The sequence below is a fragment of the Podarcis muralis genome, chromosome 12 (assembly GCF_964188315.1).
Source record: "Podarcis muralis chromosome 12, rPodMur119.hap1.1, whole genome shotgun sequence".
Lineage (NCBI taxonomy): Eukaryota > Metazoa > Chordata > Lepidosauria > Squamata > Lacertidae > Podarcis > Podarcis muralis.
The window spans coordinates 25,637,668-25,664,173 of NC_135666.1; the positions used below are offsets into that span (position 1 = coordinate 25,637,668).

Consider the following 26,506-nt stretch of genomic DNA (forward strand, 5'->3'; position numbering starts at 1 on the left):
TTAAGTGTCAGTGTGGAACGCAGCAAGGAGGAGGATGGGAACAAAGCTAGAATTTGTGGCTCCACCTGTCGTTGCCTCTGGCTCCCTCTATTGTTGGTCTCCCGGCCTTCTACCCTACCAGTCCCAAATGGGCAACAGCTGCCACTATGGGCTCATGTGCTGGGTTTTCTCAAAAAGCACATGGTCAGCAGATGAGAAAAAGACAATCTTGGGGTGGAGCTAAAAGCACATGACCCACTTATGGGTTATATCCATACTAGGAGGCAGAGTGTATGAAAATGCCAAGATGGCTGCTTGCAAGCTTCCTATAGGTGTGTTGTTGGCTACTGTGAGAGCAAGAGTACTGGACTAGATAGGCCTAGATAGGAAATTATCAAACCCTGCAATTAGTCCTATAGGAGTACCCAATGCTTGTTTGCCTTTTGCTCTTACAAACAGAAATTTCAGCTAAACGCTGCAAATTAAACCCCATGGACTTGGAACTTGGGCCCAGCTACCAGTTCTTGTGGTTCATAAGCAAAATAATCAGCTTCTCCACTGCCACTCCCCATACACACCTCATAAGGATGTGCACATGTGCAAAACATTTCTGTGCTTCCCTCAAGTTGGTTGGTCAGCATTCCTTCCACCCCAAATCCGCAATCCCATTTTCTTTCCCTGTTTCTCTGTCTCCCTGCAGCCAGTTCCACGTAGGTTACTCTAGATGTGGGGTTCCTAAACTCCAAGGACCACCAGTGGTCTGGCAGCTTCATTTAGTGGTCCACAGCATGCCTGTGGATTAATGGTTGAAGATAGGAGATAGCACATCCTTCGCATTAAAGCTTCGTACTTGTTTTTAATTGTATTGCTATTGCTCCTTTTATTTCTTACGTGGTATTTCATTGCATCACAATTTGAATTCCGCGAAATTCAAATTGTAACACAGTGAAATACTATGTATATAAGAAACGGAAGAAGCAATAAAAAATGCAATAAAAATAATACAGCACAACACATTACAGTTGCTGCAACAGACAGAAAAATCATTAAGGGGTCGACCAAGACCCTTGGCAGTTTTCCAATGGTCCGTCAGAAAAATTGTTTCAGAACCACTGAATTGCTTGGTAAATACATATGGGGGAAAACTTTGCAGGGAATTCAATAATAAGTAATGCTTGACCTCAGCTACGTTCTTTTGGAAAAGAATCTAAATTTTCACACTGCCAGAGACTGCATGCAGTTGTCCAACATCTGTTTTAAGAATGGCAACTGTTTAATATCATAATTACCACTGTGCTTTCTGCATTTCATTTCCCTCTGACCTTACCATTCGCAGTCTCACCCCCACAACCACAATCTTATATATTCCTGTAACTGGGTTACATGTCATGTATCTGATGAAGCAGACTTGTAGTCCCCACCCCATAGTTAATGCCATCATAATTTTTCCATCTTTATGATACCACAAGATTCTTGGTTGTTGTATTTTGCTGCTGCAGACTTAGCACATCCAATCCCTTTGGAATGAGCCCCATGTGCTGTAGCAAGAAGTGACCAGACGATATTTCTGATGTCAGTTTCAGGCTTGTTGATGTTGTAACAACCTTGTACACCCTCCTGGTCACCAAGGAAAAATTCTTTAACAACGATGACCTTTCATTAGGAACCCAGCTAAGATAAATTTAGAGGAAAAGAGATAAAAGCTGTCATTTTGGAACAAATTTCTCCAACTTATATTTGGAACACTGATTATAAATCCATGCTGCTGTGTAGACTAGGTCAGGATCGATATTTCTGCCTGGAAGTTGCACAATCTCTGGGAAGAAAGAGATTAATATGGTTACTTTTCACTCTATGTTCTCAATCAGCTAACTATCTGCACTTGTCGTTCATATTTTGTTTTCGAGCTTGTTATACTGACAGAAAAGTCTCCTGAGGACTGAGAGGCGATTCAGTTCAGAGTTGAAGCTCTCTAAAAATGTACATATCTTTCCTCTGTGTGGGAACCAAGCTTTTATTAAAACACACACAACACTTGCATATACATCTTACCCACTGGTACTATTTCTTATAGATCAGAAGAAACGTTTAAAACCGAACTGCAGTTTTTCGCTGCTGCCTGATTCAGAACAGTCCTTGCTGCCAGAAACAGCCTGGTGCCCAAGGCAAAACAGAATTCCAAATTTCAGTAGTCAAAATACGGGGTTGAATCCCAAATGCGACTTACATGATCAGAAAGGCATTTCTGTAAGATGACACCACCCTGAGTTACATTGATTTTTCCTCTGAAGCCCCTGTATTCTGTTCTATTCTGGAGAGTTTCATAACCCTCAAGTGGATTTTTCTGGGAGCAGAAGGGGATTCAGTTTAGGAACAAGTCCATCCACCTTACTATAGTCAACTCCGACTGGCAGTGGCTTTCCAGGGTTTCAGGCAAGGTTCCTTCCCTGTCCTACCTGGAGATATCAGGATTTGACCCTGGGACCTTTTGCATGCAAAGCATGTATTCTGCCACCGAGCTGTGCTGCATTGGATACAACGCAGAATAAGCTACACAGTTGGCCATTTGAATAAAATAAAAGCTGGTGGGTTGTTTGTATTTATTTAAAAGATGTGTAATCTGCTTTTTGAGCACATGCGCCACAAAGCTGCTCATAAAGTAGGTTAAAATACAAAACCGAATGGAATATAAAACCAATTTAACTTATAACACTAGCTCCAAATCCAGGGCAAAATAGACAGTAAAAAAACCAATAGTAACAATTCAGCAGATCCAGGCATAGCCGCCCATGTTTATGACCCCAGTTTATATTACACATCAGAGCCCCTCGTGCAGCCTTTCGCAACCTTGGGTCCCAGGTGTTGTTGGACTACAACTCCTATCTTTCCCAGCTAGCAGGACCAGCGGTCAGGAATGACTGAAGTTGTAGTCCCAACAACATCTGGGGACCCAAGGTTGAGAAAGGCTGCCATAGTAAATAAGTTTCACTTGAAGCAGGTGTGGGCCTCCAGATGTTGCTAAACTAAAACTCCCACAATTCCCTGGCCATTGGCCATGCTTTCTGGGGCTGATGAGAGTTGTAGTTCAGTACTATCTCAAGGACCACAAGTTCCCCCTGTCTGGCTTAAAGACTAAGAGGATGTGGAACCTGAAAGAACTTAGTGAGAACCTGGCAGAATCTGGTTTGCATTCAGAATTGTTGCTGCAATCAGTGAAACTTGAGGTTCTCAGCCATCTCTCCAATATGAACGTATGCAAATCACTACTTCCTTTTTTGTAATTTTTGTTTGATTGTTCACTTGTGTTTCAGCACCACCTTTATTATCCCAATACCTTGTCCTTTGCTTCAAAGCTGCAAATAAATGTGAATTATGGACAATCCGCAAAAGGTCTAGCTGAATTATTTTCTTGACAAGTTTAAAATACCAACCAATTTATTACCTTGTTTGTTAGGAATTGTAGTTTAGTCTTTGTAGATGAGCAAAACTGCTTCTAGCATGAAAATCTTCGCCGTCTGCTTCCTTTCACTTCCTTGCAGGAGAACTTTGTCTGTCAGTCTGTATTTTGCCCTCTGTCCTTTTCTTGTGTTTCCTTCCATCCTTTTTGCTGATCAGATATAAATGCCTGATGGTTGATTTCAACCCCCCATCCCATCCCATATCATATCATAAATACATCGCCAGCTTCTCCCTCCCTTTCGCTCAGAGGATTTAGCAACATGCCTGGTGCTGGATAGCACCAGCAACCGGAGATGCAGTGTTAGCGGGGTACGTTTGTGCTAAGCACTTCGCATTTCGCTTCTTCCTATTTTTATAGAGCGCACTATTGAATTTGCAGTTAATTGCTTAAAAGCACCTTGTTAGTTGAATATGAGCATATTCCAAGAATTTTGAAAATTGCATTTCTGAGAATGTTGTGAACACTGTTGAACAAAATGGTTCCAGTACTTGGATAACATCAAAACACTCAGAGTGAGGGATGGGGGCAAATTGAGGGGCGCGCAACCAGTTTTTTTGGGGGGGCACCACAACTATGAGGTAGAATGAGAAGCGAGGGGGTGCTGAGTTTTGATGTTGCACAGGGTGCCACTGAAATTTGACATCCTAAAGTCAACCAACTGCGTGAGGTATGGAGTTTCTAAAGCCCTGGGCAGAAGAAGGGGAAGGGCGGAAGCTCAGTGGTATATCATCTGCTTTGAATGCAGAAGGTCCCTGGGTCAGTCCCTACAGATTTGGCTGGGAAAGGCCCTGGAGAACTGCTGCCAGTCAGTGTAAGCAGTACTGGGCTAGCTGGGACAATAGTTTGACTCGGGCTAGAGCAGGCTTTACTGTATTGGCCTGAATATAAACCACACTCCCCCCCCCCCAAAATTCCGACTGTGAAAAGTTAAAGTGCAGCTTAAATTTGTGACCTTACCAGAATTGGCTTTTATGATATTACTGCTGAAACAAACATATGAATGTGAGTGCCTGCAGAATTTTAAGGGAGCAGCTTATATTCGGCTATTGTCTTTTTCTCTCCCCCCCCCCTTGAATTTTAAAGGTGCATCTTATATTTGGGTGCAGCTTATATTTGGGCCAATACGGATCTGACTTCCTGTGTTTCCTTTTGAGAGGAGTGGTGCTTATCAGAGCAGCAGCTTCTTTTTTAACTCTTAAAAATCTGCCACCTTTCACAGCAGGGGCTCGGTTTGTACTGTACTGGAAGCTGCCTTTATACCATATCAAACCATTGGCCCATCTAACTCAGTACTGCCCACATCAGGGTTTCTCGAACTCTAGGCTGGGGACCACAGTCCTGTCCCTGACCCCCCTCTCCAGCCATGCAGTCAGTAGCTTTTGGGCTGGGCAGGTGCTGGCTCCAGCAGCTCCAAAACTACTAGCAGTGCTAATAGTAATAACAACAAGTATAATAATCAGAGAAGGGAGGGGAAGAAAGAGAGCTTGTTATAAGAGGAATAAGTGAATGTAAAAGAAGCAGAAAGGAGGGGTGAGGGAAATATATAAAACCGAATGCCTTCTCCACTTGGTCTGACTAAATAGAAGGCTTGGAGCCTCTGGATTGGCAAATTCTGCCTAAATTGGGGAGGCTGAGCCATGATACCTCCAGAATCAATGTCTGTATTTAACCTGAGGAAAGTGGAACTCTGGGGCACAAAGAAATCACCGTAGCAAAGAATTTAGCAACCTCCAAAGTGGGGTGAGAGATGTTGCTGATTGCCGGCTGGTTATGCCAATCATCGACCTCACCTGTTTTCTGACTGGCTTTGCCTTTGCATCTCTATCTCTTGGCTGGTGGGCCTCAGTAATGTTTAGCCTTCTCAAAAGGGACCTGGGGGGTGGGAGGTTTGAGCACCCCTGATCTATACTGACTGGCAGTGGCTTTCTAGGGTTTGGGGCAGGAGTTGCTGCCATTTCTGACAAGCTCCCCTTCCCAGAAGCAAATGCAACAGAATGGTTTGGCCCCTCAGCTCCCACAGAAAAAATAAAATCAGCAAACTCCACACCTCTGAACTGGCGACCCCAAGTCATATAGCTCTGAATGGGAATGACAGATTAGGTAGCCATTTTGATTTAACCTTTGTTAAAAGGTATGCTAGAAAGAATGTACAGTCATACCTTGGGTTGAAGTAGCTTCGGGTTGAGCGTTTTCGAGTTGCGCTCCGCGGCAACAGAACACATTACTTCCGGGTTTCGTTGCTAGCGCAGACGCTCAAAATGAGGTCATGCGCATGTGCGGAAACGGCAAATTGCGACGCGCAGACGTGGGTTGCGTTCGCTTCAGGATGCGAACGGGGCTCTGGAACGGATCCTGTTCGCATCCAGAAGCACCACTGTATATGTTTTGAGGTGTTCTTTTCATTTGAAATGCTTCGTGAACACCGTCTCAAGACCTCTCTGAGGCATGCTGCCTCTACCTTACCATGGAAATACCTGTGTATTTACATCTCCAAGGTTTTTGCTTTATGAGCTGCAAAAGCAAACTGTCAACTGTTTGCTGTAAATTGAAGCTTTTAATAATTTTGTCTGTTCTACCACATTTGTCAGCTTTGAATATTCTGTCAAGTTGGAAATAAAAATAGCAGCAAAACTCAGGAACGGTGACACTGAAAATTTATCTGCTCATAGAAAGTATCAAATGCAGACTTGAAGAATGAGCATTTACAGGTGTTTCTCCCCCCCACACCCCAATTTCTTTTTGATAACATAAAACTTTCAGTTGCTTATGGTAGTAAAAATAACTTATACACTGCATCAGCCTGTGTTAAATGTTTGACTATCAAACCATTCAAGTTTTGCTACAGCTACATATCCTCCTATTCAGAGAAGCCCAGAAATTCTCCACCAAGATGGGTGGGGGCCTGACTGTATCTTTTCCAAGTGGTGACAACGGTGCAATCCAATATCTAGTGCAAGTCAGTTCCAGTTGAACTTAGTGGGTTTACTTTGTATTTATTTATAATTGAATTTGAGCCTTCACCCTAAGGCCTAGGGCATGTTACAAACAATATTAACAGAAAAAATTAGAAACCAAGTATTAAACATAGCCATTACATGTCTAAACCCAATATACATTTTTTAATATATAAAATTTTAATCACGGGCATATATGCCACCCTGAACTCCTTTGGGGAGGAAGGGTGTGATATAACTTTAGTAAATAAATTTCTGATCCGTTATGAGTACACTTTCCTTCTGCTGCCACTACCCAGAGCCTCAACGAAACCAAAATATTCTCAGCATGACAACTGGATCTCATGGGGGCAAGGGGAGCTCCGAGTAAACTTTCATCAGATTGGGTTGTATGTAGGACATAGTGGTTTGTTTTCCCTCTGTTAGTCTAGATTGAAGAGCATGCTGATATACTCAGTGTACTCAGTATCCCTTTAAAGCACATATTTTCCCCTCAAAGAATTCTGGGTAGTGTAGTTTGTTAAGGATTGCTGCAACTCTGTGAGGGGCAAACTTCAGGGCCCATAATTATTTGAAGGAAATAACAGGATTTAAAGGTACCGTGTGAACACAGCCTACATCCCACAGAACTAGTGGCATTCAGGGGCGCCATCTCCTAGGGGCCGAGCCCTTTGGGGCCCTCCAATGTTCAAAGGGGGCAGAGGAGGCTGAGTGGGGACCTGACCGTGGCACAGCTTCAATGGCCAGCTCCTCCTCCCGATGCAGGAAAGCTGCCCTTGGCAGGTAGCAGTGGCAGGAGGAGGAGCCACCAGCCATTGAAGCTGCAGCCACATTTGGCTCTGCCCCCTGGCTCCTCCCGACGTCCTGATGTCACACAATGTTGGTCTCCCCCATTCTCCCTTGGAAGTTGGCACTTCTGGTAGGATTTATTCCTAGGTAAAAATGTGTAGGACAGGGTTAGGGTGCTGAGCCTTGGGGTCAGTAGTGTGGAGAAAATACTCAGTTCTGTTGGTGAGGCCAGTTCACTGTAAATCTGTGCACCGTCACTCAGAAGTAAGTCTCTTTGTGTTTGATGTGGCTTACTTATACATAAGCAAACATTAAGATTGCAGCCTTACTGTTGTTTCATAGCTTACCTCCCTCTCTCTCTCTCTCTCTCTCTCTCTCTCTCTCTCTCTCTCTCTGTGTGTGTGTGTGTGTGTGTGTGTAATATTACCCCACATATTATTGTCTGAACGCTTTCCCACTATTTCAGATTTTATATTAGTGTTATGTAAAATACCTTACTTTCAGGGACCTATAAATAATGTAAAGGAAATATGAATGTATAAAACCATACTCTCTTTCCCCCCCCCCCCCACTGCACCTAGCTGTAGTCCTTATTTGTTTTCTACATTAAGTACCATTAAAGCAATTTTATAAAGCTAGGGATAAATGCTCTTAACCTATGGGTAATATATTGCTTGGTGGATGTTGGCGGCATTCTGTGTTGCGTGTGCGTGTAGTAAGGAAACTGCTATTCTATTTTAAGGCTTTTCTGAGAAAGATTGTAAACCATTATTTCCCTTTTATGTGATTTTATGAAACCGCGGACCGTATAACGCTACGAGCGCTATGAACATCCTCCTTTATAGAGAGGATAAACATGCATCAAGCTCATTGCTCATACTCTGGGTGGTGGTCAACCAAATTTTGCTCAGAATAGAAATTAATGGACTTAACTTAGTCTTGTTCATGAATTTTGATACGTCTACTCTAAGTAAAATTTGGTTGAATACCATCCTTTGTTTTTTCAAAGTACTCTGAAGTCCATCAATTGGAGGCAGGTACAATATAATAGCTTAGAACGGCATGTGAGCATACATTTAGAATTAAGGGGAAGGACACATCTGAGTTCATTTCAACCTGGGCAATTGTTTCCAGTATATAAAATGAGCTCATAATCCTTTCACACAAAAATCCATTAAAGGGTTTCTCCAAGTTTTTGTGGTTGTTTCAGCAGCCTATTTTTGGGCGGGGGGGGGGGGAGTTGTTGCTATTGTGAAACAGTTGGGTATACAACTGTTGGTGATCTACTGTAAATCATGCAGAGTTTTGCCAGAAGATTATGATCTAACTTCTGCCTGGTCCTTATTTATTTGACCCTAAAAATCAGGCTTTCTTTCATCCCCTCAGACTTGACTTCCCACGTAATATCAAAGCTCTTCTTAGTTCTTTCTCCATCACTTAAGAGGGGCTAAACTTGATTCATCAGATGCAGAGTGTAGTGAGGATCAGAGGACAGCTCATACATGCAAGACCCCCCACCCCCATTTCTACATGACTGTGTGCACAAGCACAACACTGATTGGAGAGGTTGAGTGCTCTGCTTCGTTGTTTGAGTGCTTTGCTTTCCATTCGTATGAATTCCAAAAGTGACTTGCAAACAATAAATACAACAGTTATAAGCACAATAGAACGTCTCAGTTACAGAGCAAAACAATTACAACGCCTAGACCATTAAGAGCTGACCCTTCCAAGTCACTTAGTCAAGCCTATCCAGACATGTGGAATGTTAGCATGTGTCCTTATCTGGTTTTTAGCTGCTCATTGGTTGTAATTTTTTAATTGTTTTAAATATAAGTAGTCTGAACAATGCTACATCCCCCCAAACCTCATCTATAGTCTCAATACCATTCTACTCAGTTAATTAAAATACACTGGCCAGTGTGTGTGTGTGTGTGTGTGTGTGTGTGTGTGTGTGTGTGTGTGTGTGTTCCCTAAGAGAGCAATTGTGATTCTTGTTACTTCAACAGATGGCTGTGATCACAGAACAGGCTGCTACTTGACTCCTAGCATTGCCTGGTTCACAATCCTCATTTCTTCCTTCATGCAGTTGTAGATGCAGTCTTATGGAAAAATAAGGTGTGTGGGGGGGTGAATTTGGCCCTCTAGTTCACATATAATTTTTTGTTAGTTATTTTTACCCCTAATGTACAGAAGAGCAGGAGGCGAACACAATGCCATAATAAGCAATCACATGCAACCTGAGGACCGCATTGAAGTTTGGTAATCCTCCAAAGCCAGTGGGTGGTACGGTCATTGCACACTCAGTCGCATATGGGAGCAAGCACCCACCTCATACTTGTCAAGCATTTATTATTAATTATTGGTTGATTGAGTTTATATACCTTCCTATACCCAGAGGTCTCAGGGCAGTTCACAGAAAAGATCACAACATATATAATCAGAATAAGAACAACAACCCAATAACACACAAACACACACACCCAGAAAAGAGCCACATTTTAAAAGGGTATAGGATGTCAAACAGATTAACCAAAGGCCTGGTTTAAAATGAATGTTTTTGCCGGGCGCCTAAAAGTGTGTAATGAAGGCAACAGGCAAGCTTCCCTTGGGAGAGCATTCCACAGATGGGGAGCCACTGCAGAGAAGGCCCGTTCTCATGTTGCCATTTAGCTTTGCACACACCCAGTCTGCTGCATCTCTGCCCCAGCTGAAGCTTCCAAACTGTCTTCTACAGCTGCTTTGATAGTTAGACTGAGTTTTGAAAGATAGTGAAGGGACAATTAATCCTTGTGTGGTCCTCGGCATGTTCCACTGACGTTTTATTTTAGTGAAAACTTGTCTTTTGGGTTACCACTTATTTTGTGTTCACATTGCTATTGCTCTGTGTGTGTGTAAGTGGCAGAGGTTGAAATGCCTCCTGCTTTTGTCTGGCCCAAGCGATTTAATGAATGCCTTTGCCACAATACAGTATCAGACTTTCATCTGAAGGCTGTAAACATTTTTCAGATCTGTTTCAGATCGCCATGCATCTAGCTGAAATTTTCCCTCTAGTTGAAGCCTATCCATCATTCTTAAGGCTATCTAATATCCTCCTTTTTTCTATTCAATGAGATGATATCTTATTATCCTTTTCACTGAGTCACCGTATTTTATGTGTTCAGCTGACACTGTCCGGATGTATCTCCTTCAGTTCAGATAGTTGTGCATCACGGGACACAGAATTCCCCAAACCTAAGATTATGGCATAAGGTTATAGCACATGGGGATATTGTGCTGCACATGACCACCCTTAGCTGTGAGTGCTATTGAGAGATATCAGATGACAGCAGGTTTTATTGATAGTCAAAAGGAGTATCTGTATATATGTATATATGATTCAGCCTCGTTTAAATGCTGAAAGCACTCTGAATAGTAATTTAGAGAGAGGGAGCACCCGCCATTTGTGGGCCTTTAATCAAATTGTCGCTTTATATGTATACGCAGTCTGATAGCAATGCTTCCAAACAGTGCAAGAGCTCTAGTGTGGCATATTATGGGCTTATGCGCTGATTGTAGCACATAAGCACAAGCCTCCAAATAACCCAGCCCTGGTTGCTGCAGCTCCACTTTTTCCTTTGGCAGGCAAGCGGAAGGGCAGCAGCAATGACTGCAGCTGACACCTGGAACTGGTTTCCACCTGCTGCTTAACTTTGTCCAACCCAATGCACCTTGTGGACATGCTAAAGCAGGGGTGGGAAGCCTGCGACTTCCGGGCATTGTTGGACTCCAGTTCGCATCAGGCCCTGCCAGCGTGGCCAATGCCTAGGCATGATGAGAGATGCAGTCTCACAACAGAGGGTCTGACTGTGCCAACTGATCCTTTTCTCCATAGTGAGTCAAAAGCAGCTGAAGGCAGGGGTGCCTTTTAGACATTTTTAAACATCTCTACCATGTCCCTTTTGGAGAAGCCAAGGGCCCTTCAGTCTGCAGTGCTTGAGCGCTGCTCCCTGCCCAAGATCGCAAAAGGGATTACTCAAAAAGTGATGCTCCTTTTGCCTTCTAAGCTCCAGTTCAATGTCTGCCTTGGACCTCACGCCAGCAAACAGCAGCAGCTGCCAATTCCATTATCTGAACCTATCGTTGGGGAGGACAGTAATGAACATCAAGTCACTTATCAGCTAATTCAATCTCAGTGGAAGCTCATTACCAATCAATAACACCTCTTCCTGAGTTCTAGCATTTGTAAGCCAAGTGGAAATATCTGGTGCACTTTGAAATCTGGAAGTTGTTTTGGTTTGTCTTGGGGATTATTATTTTTCGTATATATTTCCACAGCCAAAATTAACGCATTTTTTAAAGGGGTGGCTGCTTAGCTACCTTTTGTGATAGGGATGAGCATCTTCAGTGGAGATGAGAATTCTGCAAGGACCACATAGGTGCATTTGCATGGAAGTGGCTGAATGAGTCTCTGGTGCTATCAAAGCCACTGCAACTTACAAGATTAGATTGGGGTGTTTACATTTTCAGTTACTCTGATAAGGTGATAATTCAGTTGAAAATAATGCATATTGTGCTGCAAGTGGGGGAAAATGTGTTGCGGTTAGTTACATAAATTGTATACTAATCTTCACTTATATACCTGATCATAAGAGCTACTTGAGGTTGGTCCAATAAATGATATCACCTTGCCTATTTTGCATCTGCTATTCTCAAACTCTAACGATGCAGGAACCGTCTGTACCAGTTTTAATTAAATACAGAATTTGAAGTAGATGCAGCCAAATAATCAAAGGCATCAACAGCTCAATGTATCAGAAATATATATTCAATTTTTTCTATGCATTGAGAATTTGTCCTTGCTGGGCCCTGATCTGAAGCAATAAGTCTTATGGATTTCATTGGAACTTGATTCCAAATAAGCATATCTGTGATTCCAGCCCCTTTCACTGCCTTTTCTCCAAGCTTGAAGACAGCGTTTAAAAAAATATAAAAACTTTACGTGGCAATTTTGTAGCTTAGTGGACATTCAATATAAAATGGTTTAATATCATAGCAGCAGGTGTGTTTAGTGCTAAACCCCCCTTGGAAGGAAAATATACTGCATGCACCTTGCTTAAAAAATACAGCCTGTGAGCATTCATGTTTTAATTCAAGTTAAGATAAAACATGAATTGATGGTGCGGAGTGTCAGTGTGAGCTGTAGCACAGTAGTAAATATTTGAGCATCGGCAGACAGTTAAAGTAGGAAAAACCAGGACCAATTCTTAAGTCGATAACGTTGTCACAAACTTTGCAGAATTAAGTTGTTTGACTGTCTTTCCCTGGTGATTTGGCTGCAGTTTGAAATGTCTTTGCATTAAGATTTCATGCTTGGGTCTCTACTCTCTATGATCATCAATCAGAAGATGAACACATCAAGGGTCTCTCTGTCTCTCTCTCTTTTTGTAGGATTAGTTAAATGCATTGGCAGACATATGAGAAACATTTGGTATTTCTGTGTGTGTGTGTGTGTGTATATATATATATATATATTTGCTTTCGTAGATTTTCACGGGTACAGGAATGCAGGTTTTGGTGTCCTCGGGTATCTTCCCGTGTAAAAGTTGGGGTGTCTAGGCGACGTTTCGACGAGGTCTCACTCGTCATCTTCAGGCTTGTGCTTTCGGCTTCTTGTTACTGGAACAGAGCAGGATCTCAGTGTTTGAGTTCCTATAAATACTGTAGAGGAGGTATGGTGTATGTGCCTTTTCTTCTTTTGTTCCTTAATTGCTTGAGGGATATCTTGAGTGATTTCTTGAGTGATATCCTGAGTACCACTTAGGTGGGTCATTAGGTGTGGATTAGTTGCTAAAGCCTTTGTGTCTTGACCTCTTGAACTTTGTGAAGAGTTTTTCTGAGAAGATGGGTGTACTACATTTAGTTGTGCTCTGGCTTGGCTTCGTGTATAGGGGCGAGCTGTGGTTTTGTGGCCTGTGCCAGCCAGATCTGTGTAGGGATTGCAGGGGGGTGCAGCATCCGGAGGTGCCACCATGGTTTGGCTACTGGATGGTGTCTGTAATTTATCTGTGGAGAGGGTCTGGGTTTGGGTCTGGTGTGGTTGATTGGTGATGGCGTTCTGTGTGCCTCTGGATCTGGTGTCAGTTTTTGTGGGGAGGGCTAATTTCCAGATGTCTGGCAAGCGGGATGTGTCGTCACGCTTGTTCATGTTGTGAGGGTGTTTCTCTATCTCGATGGCTTCCATGATTATTCTCTTGTGGTGATGTTCCATGTTAGAGAGCAATTTGGAATCTGCAAAATTAATTTCGTGTCCTGTTTCTTTCATGTGTTGGAAGAGAGAGGAAGTTTTTTCTTCTTTTTTGACGGCATTCTTGTGTTCTGCGATACGTGCATTTATTCGTCTGTTTGTTTGTCCAATGTACGTGGCTGGGCAGACTTTGCAGGGTATTTCATAGACCCCTTGGTTTTCCAACTGGATTTTATCCTTGGGGTTTCTGAGGATATTGGCTATTTTTTGGTTGGCGCAAAAGGCTGTTTTGATATTGTGTTTATGGAGGATTTTGCTAATTTTATCTGTAGTGCCCTTGATATAAGGAAGGAGGGCCATGCCATTGTTTTCTTCTGTGTCTTGGTTTTTGGGGGGTGTTTCTTTTTGGATTAGCTTCGTAACCCTGTTTTGCTGGTATCCATTGGCAATTAACACATTTGAGAGATTCTGTAACTCAGTTGTCAAGTGGTCTTTGTCAGCCAGGCGTTTGGTTCTGGAGATGAGAGTCTTGGCTACGGAGTTTATTTGTGCAGGGTGGTGGTGTGATTGTGCATGTAAGTAGCGGTTGGTGTGTGTTTTTTTCCGGTAGATAGTGTGTCCTAGGGAGCCATCAGGTTTTTTGTAGATTAGGACGTCAAGAAAGGGAAGTTGGTTGTTGGCTTCTATTTCCATAGTGAATTGTATTTTGGGGTGTAGGCTGTTGAGATGTGTGAGGAAGCTGTCCAGTTTTTCCTTCCCGTGTGGCCAAATTACAAAGGTGTCGACACACATACCAACAAACTCCACAAACTAGAGAAACGCCAGAAGCCCAGCCACCCTCCACAACAACCCATGAAACAAACAGTACATAACATATCAGACAGGATCCTCACCTCAACTGAAACCAAAGTACTCTCCAAAGGTTTCAACTTTGCAGTCGCCCCGAGACGCATCCCCACGGAAAACATCATATGCGGAGTCGAAGCTAGCCTAACCAAAATCAACCCAGATGAAGCCAATAAAATCAGACTTGAAGTCACCAACATCCTCTGCTCCAGCAAACCACCCAGAAGCAATTTACACAAAGAAGAACAGAAAGCACTCACCAACCTGAGGAAAGACAACAACATAATCATTCTCCCAGCAGACAAAGGTAATGCCACTGTTGTGATGAACACATCGGACTACCAAGCAAAACTATCAAATCTACTCCAAGACCCTACCTATCAACCTATAAAAACAGATCCCACCACCTATCTGGAAAAAACCACCAAATCCAAAATAAAAGCCTCTCCTATCAGTGAAGAAATCCAACTAAGAATCATCCCCAGAGAAAAATCATCCAGATGCCCCAAACTCTACGGCCTCCCCAAGATACACAAAGAAGGAACACCACTCAGACCAATAGTCAGCTCCATAGGCTCACCTCTACAAAATCTCGCTAAATTTCTCGCCAAGCAACTTCAGCCCTATGCAGAATCCATCTCTTCACACGTTCCAAACTCCTTCCAGTTCATAGAAACAATAAAGAAGCAAAACCTACATCCCAATGACCTACTTGTGAGCTTCGATGTTGTATCTCTCTTCACACAAGTGCCCATTAATGAAGCCTTGACAGCCATTCAAAACAAATACAATCCCCCCGAATACATCTTGGACCTGACCAACCACTGCCTAACCAACACGTACTTCATCCACAATGGACAAAGATACAAACAGATAGAAGGAGCACCTATGGGATCACCCCTCTCACCGGTCATCGCAAACCTGTACATGGAACACTTTGAAACCAATGCTTTAGACAAGTCAGAACACAAACCCAAACTTTGGCTCAGATATGTTGACGACACCTTTGTAATTTGGCCACACGGGAAGGAAAAACTGGACAGCTTCCTCACACATCTCAACAGCCTACACCCCAAAATACAATTCACTATGGAAATAGAAGCCAACAACCAACTTCCCTTTCTTGACGTCCTAATCTACAAAAAACCTGATGGCTCCCTAGGACACACTATCTACCGGAAAAAAACACACACCAACCGCTACTTACATGCACAATCACACCACCACCCTGCACAAATAAACTCCGTAGCCAAGACTCTCATCTCCAGAACCAAACGCCTGGCTGACAAAGACCACTTGACAACTGAGTTACAGAATCTCTCAAATGTGTTAATTGCCAATGGATACCAGCAAAACAGGGTTACGAAGCTAATCCAAAAAGAAACACCCCCCAAAAACCAAGACACAGAAGAAAACAATGGCATGGCCCTCCTTCCTTATATCAAGGGCACTACAGATAAAATTAGCAAAATCCTCCATAAACACAATATCAAAACAGCCTTTTGCGCCAACCAAAAAATAGCCAATATCCTCAGAAACCCCAAGGATAAAATCCAGTTGGAAAACCAAGGGGTCTATGAAATACCCTGCAAAGTCTGCCCAGCCACGTACATTGGACAAACAAACAGACGAATAAATGCACGTATCGCAGAACACAAGAATGCCGTCAAAAAAGAAGAAAAAACTTCCTCTCTCTTCCAACACATGAAAGAAACAGGACACGAAATTAATTTTGCAGATTCCAAATTGCTCTCTAACATGGAACATCACCACAAGAGAATAATCATGGAAGCCATCGAGATAGAGAAACACCCTCACAACATGAACAAGCGTGACGACACATCCCGCTTGCCAGACATCTGGAAATTAGCCCTCCCCACAAAAACTGACACCAGATCCAGAGGCACACAGAACGCCATCACCAATCAACCACACCAGACCCAAACCCAGACCCTCTCCACAGATAAATTACAGACACCATCCAGTAGCCAAACCATGGTGGCACCTCCGGATGCTGCACCCCCCTGCAATCCCTACACAGATCTGGCTGGCACAGGCCACAAAACCACAGCTCGCCCCTATACACGAAGCCAAGCCAGAGCACAACTAAATGTAGTACACCCATCTTCTCAGAAAAACTCTTCACAAAGTTCAAGAGGTCAAGACACAAAGGCTTTAGCAACTAATCCACACCTAATGACCCACCTAAGTGGTACTCAGGATATCACTCAAGAAATCACTCAAGATATCCCTCAAGCAATTAAGGAACAAAAGAAGAAAAGGCACATACACCATACCTCCTCTACAGTATTTATAGGAACTCAAACACTGAGATCCTGCTCTGTTCCAGTAACAAGAAGCCGAAAGCACAAGCCTGAAGATGACGAGTGAGACCTCGTCGAAACGTCGCCTAGACACCCCAACTTTTACACGGGAAGATACCCGAGGACACCAAAACCTGCATATATATATATATATATATATCATAAGCAGAAACATTCCTTCTACCTGAAGCTGCAACACATAGTCAACTTGCATGATTAATCAATATCCCTGCATTAGAAGAACAGATATAAAACTCTTTTATGTACCAAAGCTTTCAGGGTTACCAACAGTAAACCACAGCAAGTGGTTCTCAAGCATTCAGCCAAGGGAATTGGATAGTAATACTTTTCAGTGACAGTATAAATGAACAAATAAAATAGCCAGGTAAGAAGAACGTACTACTGACCCAGCTGGGATGAACACTTGAGACTTCATAAAGCACTGTTTATGAATGAGTGCTGGGGCCAGGCTCCCCTCCCTCCTCCTGTCAGATATTGGCTTTTGTACAAGGACCCAGGTTTATAATGCCCCCTCCTGTCTGAATCTGGGAACTCTGGGAGCAGGAAGGAACCAAGTGAGAACACTGGGCATGTGTGTGCTAAACCATTAACTGTGGCTTACCATGACATCCAAACACTGCTACTGACACTGTTTGAGAGCCTTACACCTGTGTTACATGCAAGGGTGTCAATACATGGGAGACCCCTTCACTCCCAACTTAACTCTTTATCACGTAGGCCTGTGGTAGAGGAAACAGTCTTGGGGAAAGGCAAATCCATGCCACAGGGTTTCTTATACAAGCATCCCATTTTCATCCCTGACCCTGGTGAACCACAGCACTTACACACAGTTTGGGAGCCTCATCATCATCATCATCAGATGGGTGGCATATAAGTAATAGATTATGATTATTATGCTGCCTATCTCACTGGGTTTCCCCAGCCACTCTGGGCAGCTTTCAAAAAATTATAAAACCATAGTGAAACATCACACATTAAATATTCCCTGTACTGGGCTGCCTTCAGAGCTCTTCTAAAAGTTGTATACGGTAGTTATAAAAAGGTAAAGGACCCCTGGATGGTTAAGTCCAGTCAAAGGCGACTATGGGGTTGCAACGCTCATCTCGCTTTCAAGCCGAGGGAGCCGGCGTTTGTCCAGACAGCTTTCCAGGTCATGTGGCCAGCATGACTAAACTGCTACTGGCACACAGAGGACCATGATGAGTGCCAGAGCACACAGAAACGCTGTTCACCTTCCCACCGCAGCGGTACCTATTTATCTACTTGCACTGGCGTGCTTTTGAACTTCTAGGTAGGTAGGAGCTGGGACAGAGCAACGGGAGCTCATCCCATCGCAGGGATTCAAACCGCCGACCTTCCAATTAGCAAGCCCAAGAGGCTCAGTGGTTTAGACCACAGTGCCACCCTTGTATAGTTATATATCTCCTTGACAGGGCAAGTGCGACTTCCGAGAAGGTCCTCTGCCTGGTTCCCTGTAACCGTGCAATGGCCCTCAGAGCTGGATCTCAGTGCCTGGGCTGAACGATGGGAGTGGAGATGCTTCTTCAGATACAGGACCAAGGTTGTTTAGGGCTTTACAGGTCAGCACCAACACTTTGAATTGTCCTAGCGAAATATAGGGTGGGCTGGCACTACAAGAGTCTTGAGTATGCTCCATGAACATACTGAGATACATAAAAGCTTCACCTTGGTACACCCAATGATTTGATTATTCCTCCTAATTTTGATGTGTTCCAGTTCATTATCTTCTCATTAGGTTTCAAGTGTAGCCCACAGAGACCTAAGACAATCTAGAAAGCTAAATATCAGAATGTGAACAATGCTAACACCTCTGGCACTGTCTCTGTTTGCTTTTTGCTCAGTTACAATTTTAACACAATCATCTTAAGTAACAATGAGCCGATTATGTTCCATGGTTATTCCCCCACCCCCCTCCTTCTGAAAAATGTAACAAACGCAGGGGGGGAATCTAATGAGAACTAATGGAGAAATATCCGAGAGGCTTAACTTATGATCTGTGTTCATTACAGCAAGTGACATTTTCACTGCAGTTTTACTATAAAGATTGGCTGGCACAGAGTGAGAGTCACAGCCGAATAAACTCTCAATCAGTCTTACCTCCATGGTGATAGGTTATGAAAAATTGCTGAGGGCCTTCATAATGTCTGTATCATTCCTTAATTGATGGTGGGTTGCTTTGCTTTGAAAGTGCTGATGAGTAAGTGGAGAAAGGACCCCCCCCCCCTTTGCAACCTGTACTGTTTCGACACAGTCATGCGGAATACACATATGTACAACCCTGACACTCTGTAGCAACAGATAATGGGAGCAGCTGCTAATTAGCAGACTCTTCTCCACAAGGCCTCGGTGGTAATCTTGTGCTTTTGCAAGTTTTGTTTTGTTGTAAAACAACAACAAACAAACAAACATCTTGCTATGCCATTTAAAATGTGAATTTAGAATTGGGTCTGGGAATTACCATGGGATTGGAGCCTATATCTAATCACCCTTGTTCTGTATTTTCAGGCTTGTAAAGATGACTTTGTATCCCACACTTTAGGCTTTCTACTCTCATGTAATGTGTGCCATGGCAATGAGGGGACGAGAGCAGCACTAATCCCACCAAACCTAATGCAAAACTAGAATCCTTCTCTTTCAAATTGGTGCTATGTCGGCAGCTGACACTCTCCCTTGCATAGTGTCCAGCCATACTATTGGGAGCTTTCCAACTTTTGACGGTATCCTGTCCATTTTTAAGAGAAACAGAGAGCGAGCCTGCAATAACATGAGAACATCACGGACCAGATCCAGGCAGCCTTGAAGAAAGCTGATTTTTCTAGATCCAGTCAGGAATTCAGTCAGGGTTTGGGCCTGGTTTTGGCACAGAAACTGCTTTTGGTCACCCTGTATAATGACAGATGTAAGATTGGCAGGGGAAATGTGCTCCTGTTAATTTTCCTTGACCTCTCAGTGGCTTTCGATATCATCAACCATGGTAGTCTTCTGGAGCAACTGTCTGAGTTGGGGGTAGGTGGCACCACTTTGCGGTGGTTCTGGTCCTACTTGGGTAGTCATTTCCAGAGGGGGGTGATGGAGGAGTTCTCTTTGGCCCTGTGGAGCCTTCAATGTGCGGTTCCTCATGGTTTTATTTTATCCCTCATGCTGTTTAGCATTTACATGAAACTACTGAGTGGGGTCATCTGGCGTTTGGGAATATGTTGTCAGCTATATGCTGATGACACACAGCTCTCCTTCTCCTTTACTTCTGCAGGTGTGGCAGTGGATGTGTTGGACCATTGTCTTGTCTCAGTAATGGACTAGATGAGAGCTAATAAACTGAAGCTCAATCCAGATAAGACTGAACCACTGTTGGTGGGTGGTTCCCTAGACTGGATGGAGAGGAGGTTGCCTGCTCTTGATGGGGTTACACTTCCTCTGAAGGAGCAGGTGTGTTGCTTGGGGCCGTACTCTTCAAACTTTTGCTGTTGCCTGATTTCACAGTGGAGTCAGGTGACTGGTTTTCGTCCACACAATTTTCTGCTCTTTTAGCTGAGTGATACCAGTGGGTATAATAGGGCCAGCCATCTAGAGGTAATTCAGATTCTTCTGGGCCAAAAGACTGTAGAGGTTGACTGGCCCTGCTACACAGGAATTGCCCCTTTACCTAAATAACCAAATGATTGACCCCATTTTGCTCTGCGGGCAAAGTTTTTGTAAGGCAACCACCTGGGGAGTCAAGGCTTTTGAGGATGGTAACCCTGCTCAAAAATTCAAAGGGATGTGTGAGGGCTCAAATACTGCCGAGAGTGAGAGAGGAACATGCAGCAACCCCACACCCCTGTCCCCATACGTCCGGGATTTCCCAGACATAGCTGGAATACTGCAGTCAGAAGCAGTGTCCGGGTGGAAATCGCTAAAATGTCCAGGAAAATCCGGACATATGGCAACCCGTGTCAGCAGTGTTGTTTTTGGCGATTTCCCTTAAAAATAGCTCAGAAACTTCAACAACTTTGCCAAAAACAGAGCAAAACCCTCAACTTTTTTCTCCGGATTTTCACTTTTTTAAATATGGCAACCCTACCATATATGGCCCTCCCTTCCCCTCCTGAGCTTTCCCCTGTTAAACACAAAAGTCTCAAGGCAGAGTCGTAACTGTCTGGCATAGCATGTCAGTAACACTGCCCCCCCCCCCCGCCCATTTTGAAATACATGCTTGGTCTTTGTAAAAGACCAAATGATGAAAATATAGGTGTGCTATTCCAGAATAGACCAAAATATTGTGGCATCAAGCCAACGTGATGAAATAAGTCTGAGGCAGGCTAGAGGAGAGCGATGTCTCAATTCTGAAATCTGCAGGAATATTTTTATTCTGCTGTGCAAGTTATTTCGCTCAGGCATACTGCTAAAGCATCTAAAAAACGGCACTTTCTCCAGGAGTGAGGATGTGGCTTAAACATGCAGTGAGAAATCAATGCATTTTCCCAGAGAGGCATAAACCTCCTATTTCTAAGGTGGCATCTTGCTTTGCCACATTTTCATAACTTAAGGCTTCATCAGCCAGTTTTGTGATGGGGATGATAATAATCATTAATAATAATAGTAGACTGTTCTGTCCAAAATCAGCTGAAACTTACTCATGCACAAACATGTAGAGTGTTTCCCTTAAGAGCACTGTATCTATTTGTAGTTGAGTTTGTTCTGTTTCCCTTTCAGCCCAACCATTTTAAAAAGCATAGCCTTGGCCTATTGACATTTTCAGTGCTTAGCAAAGGAACCTAACTGGGAGTGGAATTACTTTCAAAATATTTTCACATTTTCCAGCCCCTTTAATAGCCCTTGTTAAAGTTATAAGCCTTAATAAAAGGATTTATAGCTTCAGTGTCTGAGGTTTTCAGGCCTCTTGATTTATGCTTTAAATTGCAGCATTTAGCACTTCACACTTTAATTTAGACAGATCACCTATTTTCTTAAATGCTTAAGTAATGTACCAAGCTGCAGTTATTGATTCTCTTTGCATTTATTACAAAGGAGGCTGTATTTGCTCCTTCCTCTTGGGAATGCCCCTCCTGAACTGCAGGCTTGCTAGTGACAGCTTAGGCCCCTGATACATAACCAAAGACCTTGCCTAATATCCCTGCAACTGCTCAGGGAATTTTTATTAAGTAAAGGCATCATTAAAGTGGACAGAATGATGAAGTTTAATGAGCATCTTTCTCCCTTATTGTTAGTTTTGCTGTAGCAGCCAGAGTGTTCTCATTTGTTACCCTCAGTGGGGCAGGGTAGAGATTGCACGGTGTTTCTTCAGATACCTTTTTTTGTTTCATTTATAGATTTGCATATTATATACACTTGTGTGCTGGTGCAGAGAGTGTATTTATAACCAGACTCTATAGCAAAGAAAAACCCAGAAAATCTTATTATGGAGGGTTTGGGTTTCTTTCTTTTTTTTAAAAAAAAAAAAGTATTTTCAGACTGACATTAAATCCTCTAGAAAACTATTTGCCCTTTTCCTTAATGAGGAATCTGCACACAACGTGGCGGGTCTGGCTGTGTCGTTGTTTAGAGAGGCTGTGCCATTTATCAGTTACGATTATAGCGCCAACAACTTTTTAGTTGCCACACAGCATAATTACAGATGTCTGAAGGACATGAAATCTTGGTTTTATGCTATGAACTCATTATTGCTCTGCAGAGATTTGCATGGAGCATCCCATTTAAACTGGCCGTTGTGGGGAGAGTAATTTGCAAGCTAGTCTTTTAACTTGGCCTTATATAATCAACAGCTAATGTGTGAACATGAAGCGTTAACAGGAAGGACAAATGGAAACTTGTTAGGATTCAATGTATTATTTTATTTTTACATTTTAAATACATAATATTCAGAGTTTCTTTGCACACTGTAGATTCTGATACTTGCACACACACACATATCTGTGTAAATCAGAGGATAGAATCATTAGGGATGCCTCGCTCTCTGCTTGTTCTCTTGGCCTTTGCACACACACTCAAGGGGCAGGCAGTCCACCCTAGATAGTTGTGTCCACTATAAGTGGCTGCCTACTCAGAATTTTTTCTCCAATCTCTTACCATCCTGTTATTGCAAATCATTAATGAATAATTTTTATTGTTGCCTCCACGTTATCACAGTTACATCTGTGAGTCTTTCTTTGCCAGCATATTCACTGAAAAGAGCCTGGCATGCAATTCTGAGTTGCTTTGAGACATTTTACGTAGCAAGTGGTGAATAAATGCAAATCATCATAATAATTACTAGTTTACTTTATGATGGCACTTGCTGGGAAGAACGGATGTTTGGAGTTCATCTGTTTCTTTGAAGCGCTAAGACTGCAGTCCTAACCCCACTTACCTGGGAGTAAGCCCTAGTGAACCCCCAACTCGGACAGCCGCTCCAGAAGGATAGCATGGTTGATGGTATTGAAAGCTGCTGAGAAGTTGAGAACTGGCAGGTAACTGTTTCCCCTGTCTCTCTCCCATCATACAGGGTAATCAAAGCAGTTTTTTGTGCCAAAATCAGGCCTAAACCCTAACTGAAATGGATCTAGAAAACTAGTTTCCTCCAAGACCACCTAGATCTTGGTCCATGACCAACTGATCAAGAACCTTGGCCTAACATCTGGAGGGCCACAGGTTTCCCAACCCTTGTCTGCACTGACTGGCAACAACTCTCAAACTTAGCATCTCCAGGTAGGTCTGGCAGAGACCTAAGAATTGAGCATGCAATTTTTTTGAACATAGTTCATGTGCTCCGCAACTGAGTTACAGCCCTTCCCCAATGCCCTTCTAGAATGTGACTATTTGGCTTTTGAAAGAAGAAAGAGTAATTCATTCTGAAAGTTGAGAATATGTTTGCATACAGCAGGTGCCGGGTTTTTCTTGAGCTAGTCCCATCACTTCCGCCAGAGCAGTCCCCTTTCAAAACAATAAAGTTTTGGGATCCCTTTTCTTTCTTGACACGCAGAGTATCTTCCAAAAGGTTCTTTGTCAACAGAGCAAGTTTACATTTGTATCCTGTTTTGTCTCGAAGGCTTTTAATTTTGCTTTAAGTAGGAATTACTCATAAATTATCCATTAATTGCTCTCTGGTGTTCAGTGTAAATCCTCTCAGCCTTAGAGTCTATTTAGCTTTCCTGTGAGTGCCAGCAATCTTAATTGTAGGATACTTCGTCAACATTTAATCAGGGGTCTGTATTAATGTGGCATTGATGTGTTGGTAGCTCTCTTGCAACAATCCATCATGTGTGAGCAGGCAGAGAAGACTCTGACACCATTGCTCTGTGTCACTTTATCAAGCCCTCGAGTATTCTGGTTACGCAGCCAGTTCACTCTCTGTTACATCGACATTCCATCTTGCCAATTCAACCCAATTTTTGTCAATGTCTCCAAGGTTAAGAATTTAAGAAGCCTGGATCTTCTTCCCACAAAACTGTTGTGTAAAAACGCTTATGCTTTGGCTTGGAAGTAGTAGAAATGTCATAGCATGCAGAACTAGATTTTTTTAAAAAAGAAGATATAATTAGATATAGATAGCTAGATTATATACAGTGTGTGTGTGTGTATACACACACATACACACACTCTTCAAATTTTAACAACAAAAACAAATAGAACATGAACTGAATACAAACAAACTGCTGGCATAATACACATAAAACACAATAGGATGACGTCTTAGAACAGGAGTAGCCAGCCTGGTCCCCTCCAGATGGACTCCAACTGCTATCAGCCCCAGCCAACATGGTTGATGGCCAAGGATGGTGGGAACTTGCGTCTACCACTTTGGCTACTCTGGTACAGAACTGACCTTGAAATCCCATTTCCAAGTTCAAGCAAGCAGGAGTAAATCCTTCCAAAGCATTACAGTGGTACCTTGGGTTACATACACTTCAGGTTACAGACTCCGCTAACCCAGAAATAGTACCTCAGGTTAAGAACTTTGCTTCAGGATGAGAACAGAAATCGTGCTCCGGTGGCGCGGCGGGAGGCCCCATTAGCTAAAGTGGTGCTTCAGGTTAAGAACAGTTTCAGGTTAAAAACGGATCTCCAGAACGAATTAAGTTCTTAACCCGAGGTACCACTGTATTTATGTTTCTAGCAATTTGTCATCACATTCCTCATGGTTGATGAACATTATGAACATCCAGCACATGTCCACAGAATTGGTCATTCTGACCACCCAACCATCCTGCACAAGTTATTCTGCTTTAATTGCTCTGCCAGTGTCAACTGTGACACCTTTCCCATCAGCCTTCCAGAAACCTGGGAGGAACCACTGCCCAAGTGGTGATGCCCAGTGGGGCAGTGATTCTTTGGGGCAGCTGAGGCCTAGATATTTGATCAGACTAGTTGGATCCTTGTTTAATGGATAAACAAGCCTTGTTATTTTGGGGATGTATTTTTCTCAATGTTGTAAACAGCTTTGAGTATTTATTATTATTATTATCATCATTATTGCAAGACAACAGCATGCATATGGAACAATGATGTGTGGCGAATAGGCTCATTGCCAGTGAGCCATCTCCAACACAATCACTATTGGAGGATGAGGTGGTTGTCAGGACTGATAATTTTTAATAAAATGACACTCTTGTTTTCTAAGCCTCCTTGAGTCCCATCAGGAGAAAAAGCTGGGTATAACTAAATTAATGATGGCAGTAATAATTGTTTTATATGGTGCACTTGAGTTCAGGGAAGGTACTAAACATGTTCTTTGTGTTCCTTGTTTCCCCATAGCCTTTATGGCAGACACATGCAGGCGAACCCCGAACCACCCAAGAAGAACAATGACAAGTCCAAGAAGATCAGCCGGAAGCCCTTAGCTGCCAAGAACAAATAAGCCGCCTGTATTCACCATTCCTCTATATCTATTTTATTTTTTTGCATGTCCAATTCTTTTATATACTTTTTTGCTAGCAGAAATGGATGTTTTATAAAATAAAAACAAGGAATACCTTTTTATATCCACAGCTACTCACAAAGTGTAAACTGCATTGGCTAAGTAATCCATTATAATTATTAATTTCTGCTTAAATCATATAGCCGTTTGATCCAATGTAAACCACTTTATTGACTCAGAACATGTATGAAATGCACTTTTGGCTTAACTAATTCACACAGCTGGCTACACCTTATTGCAGCACCAAACCGTGTCTCAATCATATTTTATGTAATACTCCCAAATAAAATCATTTTTGTACCATATGTTGCTTTCTTCTCCCCTTTCCTGGATTTCGTTGCATGTTTCATTTATATTAGAGGAAGTAGGTTCAGTTATATGTGGTACATATTAATTGCATTTTTAAAAAATAATGTTTGAGTGGGCAAACACAGGCTGCATCTACACAGCTATTAAAAAAAACATTCTGAAAATACTCTGAAAAAACCCGTTTCCACTCCCATTGTTCAGCCTGGACACTGAGGTTCAGCGCTGAGGGCCTTCTGGCAGTTCCCTTGCTGTGAGAAGCCAAGTTACAGGGAACCAGGCAGAGGGCCTTCTTGGTAGTGGCACCCGCCCTGTGGAACACCCTCCCACCAGATGTCAAAGAGAAAAACAACTACCAGACTTTTAGAAGACATCTGAAGGCAGCCATGTTTAGGGAAGCGTTTAATGTTCTATCGGACTACTGTATTTTAATATTTTGTTGGAAGCCGCCCAGATGGGCTGGGGAATAAATAATAAACTATTATTATTACCACTGCTACGATGGAAAATGTCAGGGTTCCAATTTTAGCTCTACAGCATCATCTGGTGTCAGTGTTCTAACGCATTTATAATGTTAACTACTGTGGACTCTGCTACATTAGTAAAAATATAAGGAGACCCATTAAGCTGCTTTATCTTGAGTCAGTCCATTGGTCCATCTAGACCAGTAAAGTTCTACCTGACTGACAA

At 42.8% G+C, this 26,506-nt stretch overlaps 1 protein-coding gene across 2 annotated transcripts in view; it reads left to right on the top strand.

Moving 5' to 3' along the window:
- The window catches only part of RSU1 (Ras suppressor protein 1), a 69,272-nt gene extending 43,457 nt beyond the window's left edge, over nt 1-25,815 (top strand). For both annotated transcript variants that reach the window (XM_028750492.2, XM_028750490.2), the window contains one exon: nt 25,348-25,815. In XM_028750492.2, coding sequence (XP_028606325.1) covers nt 25,348-25,433 — 86 coding nt within the window. In that variant the 3' untranslated portion in view covers nt 25,434-25,815. The remainder of the gene's footprint in view (nt 1-25,347) is intronic.
- Nucleotides 25,816-26,506: the final 691 nt, after the last annotated feature.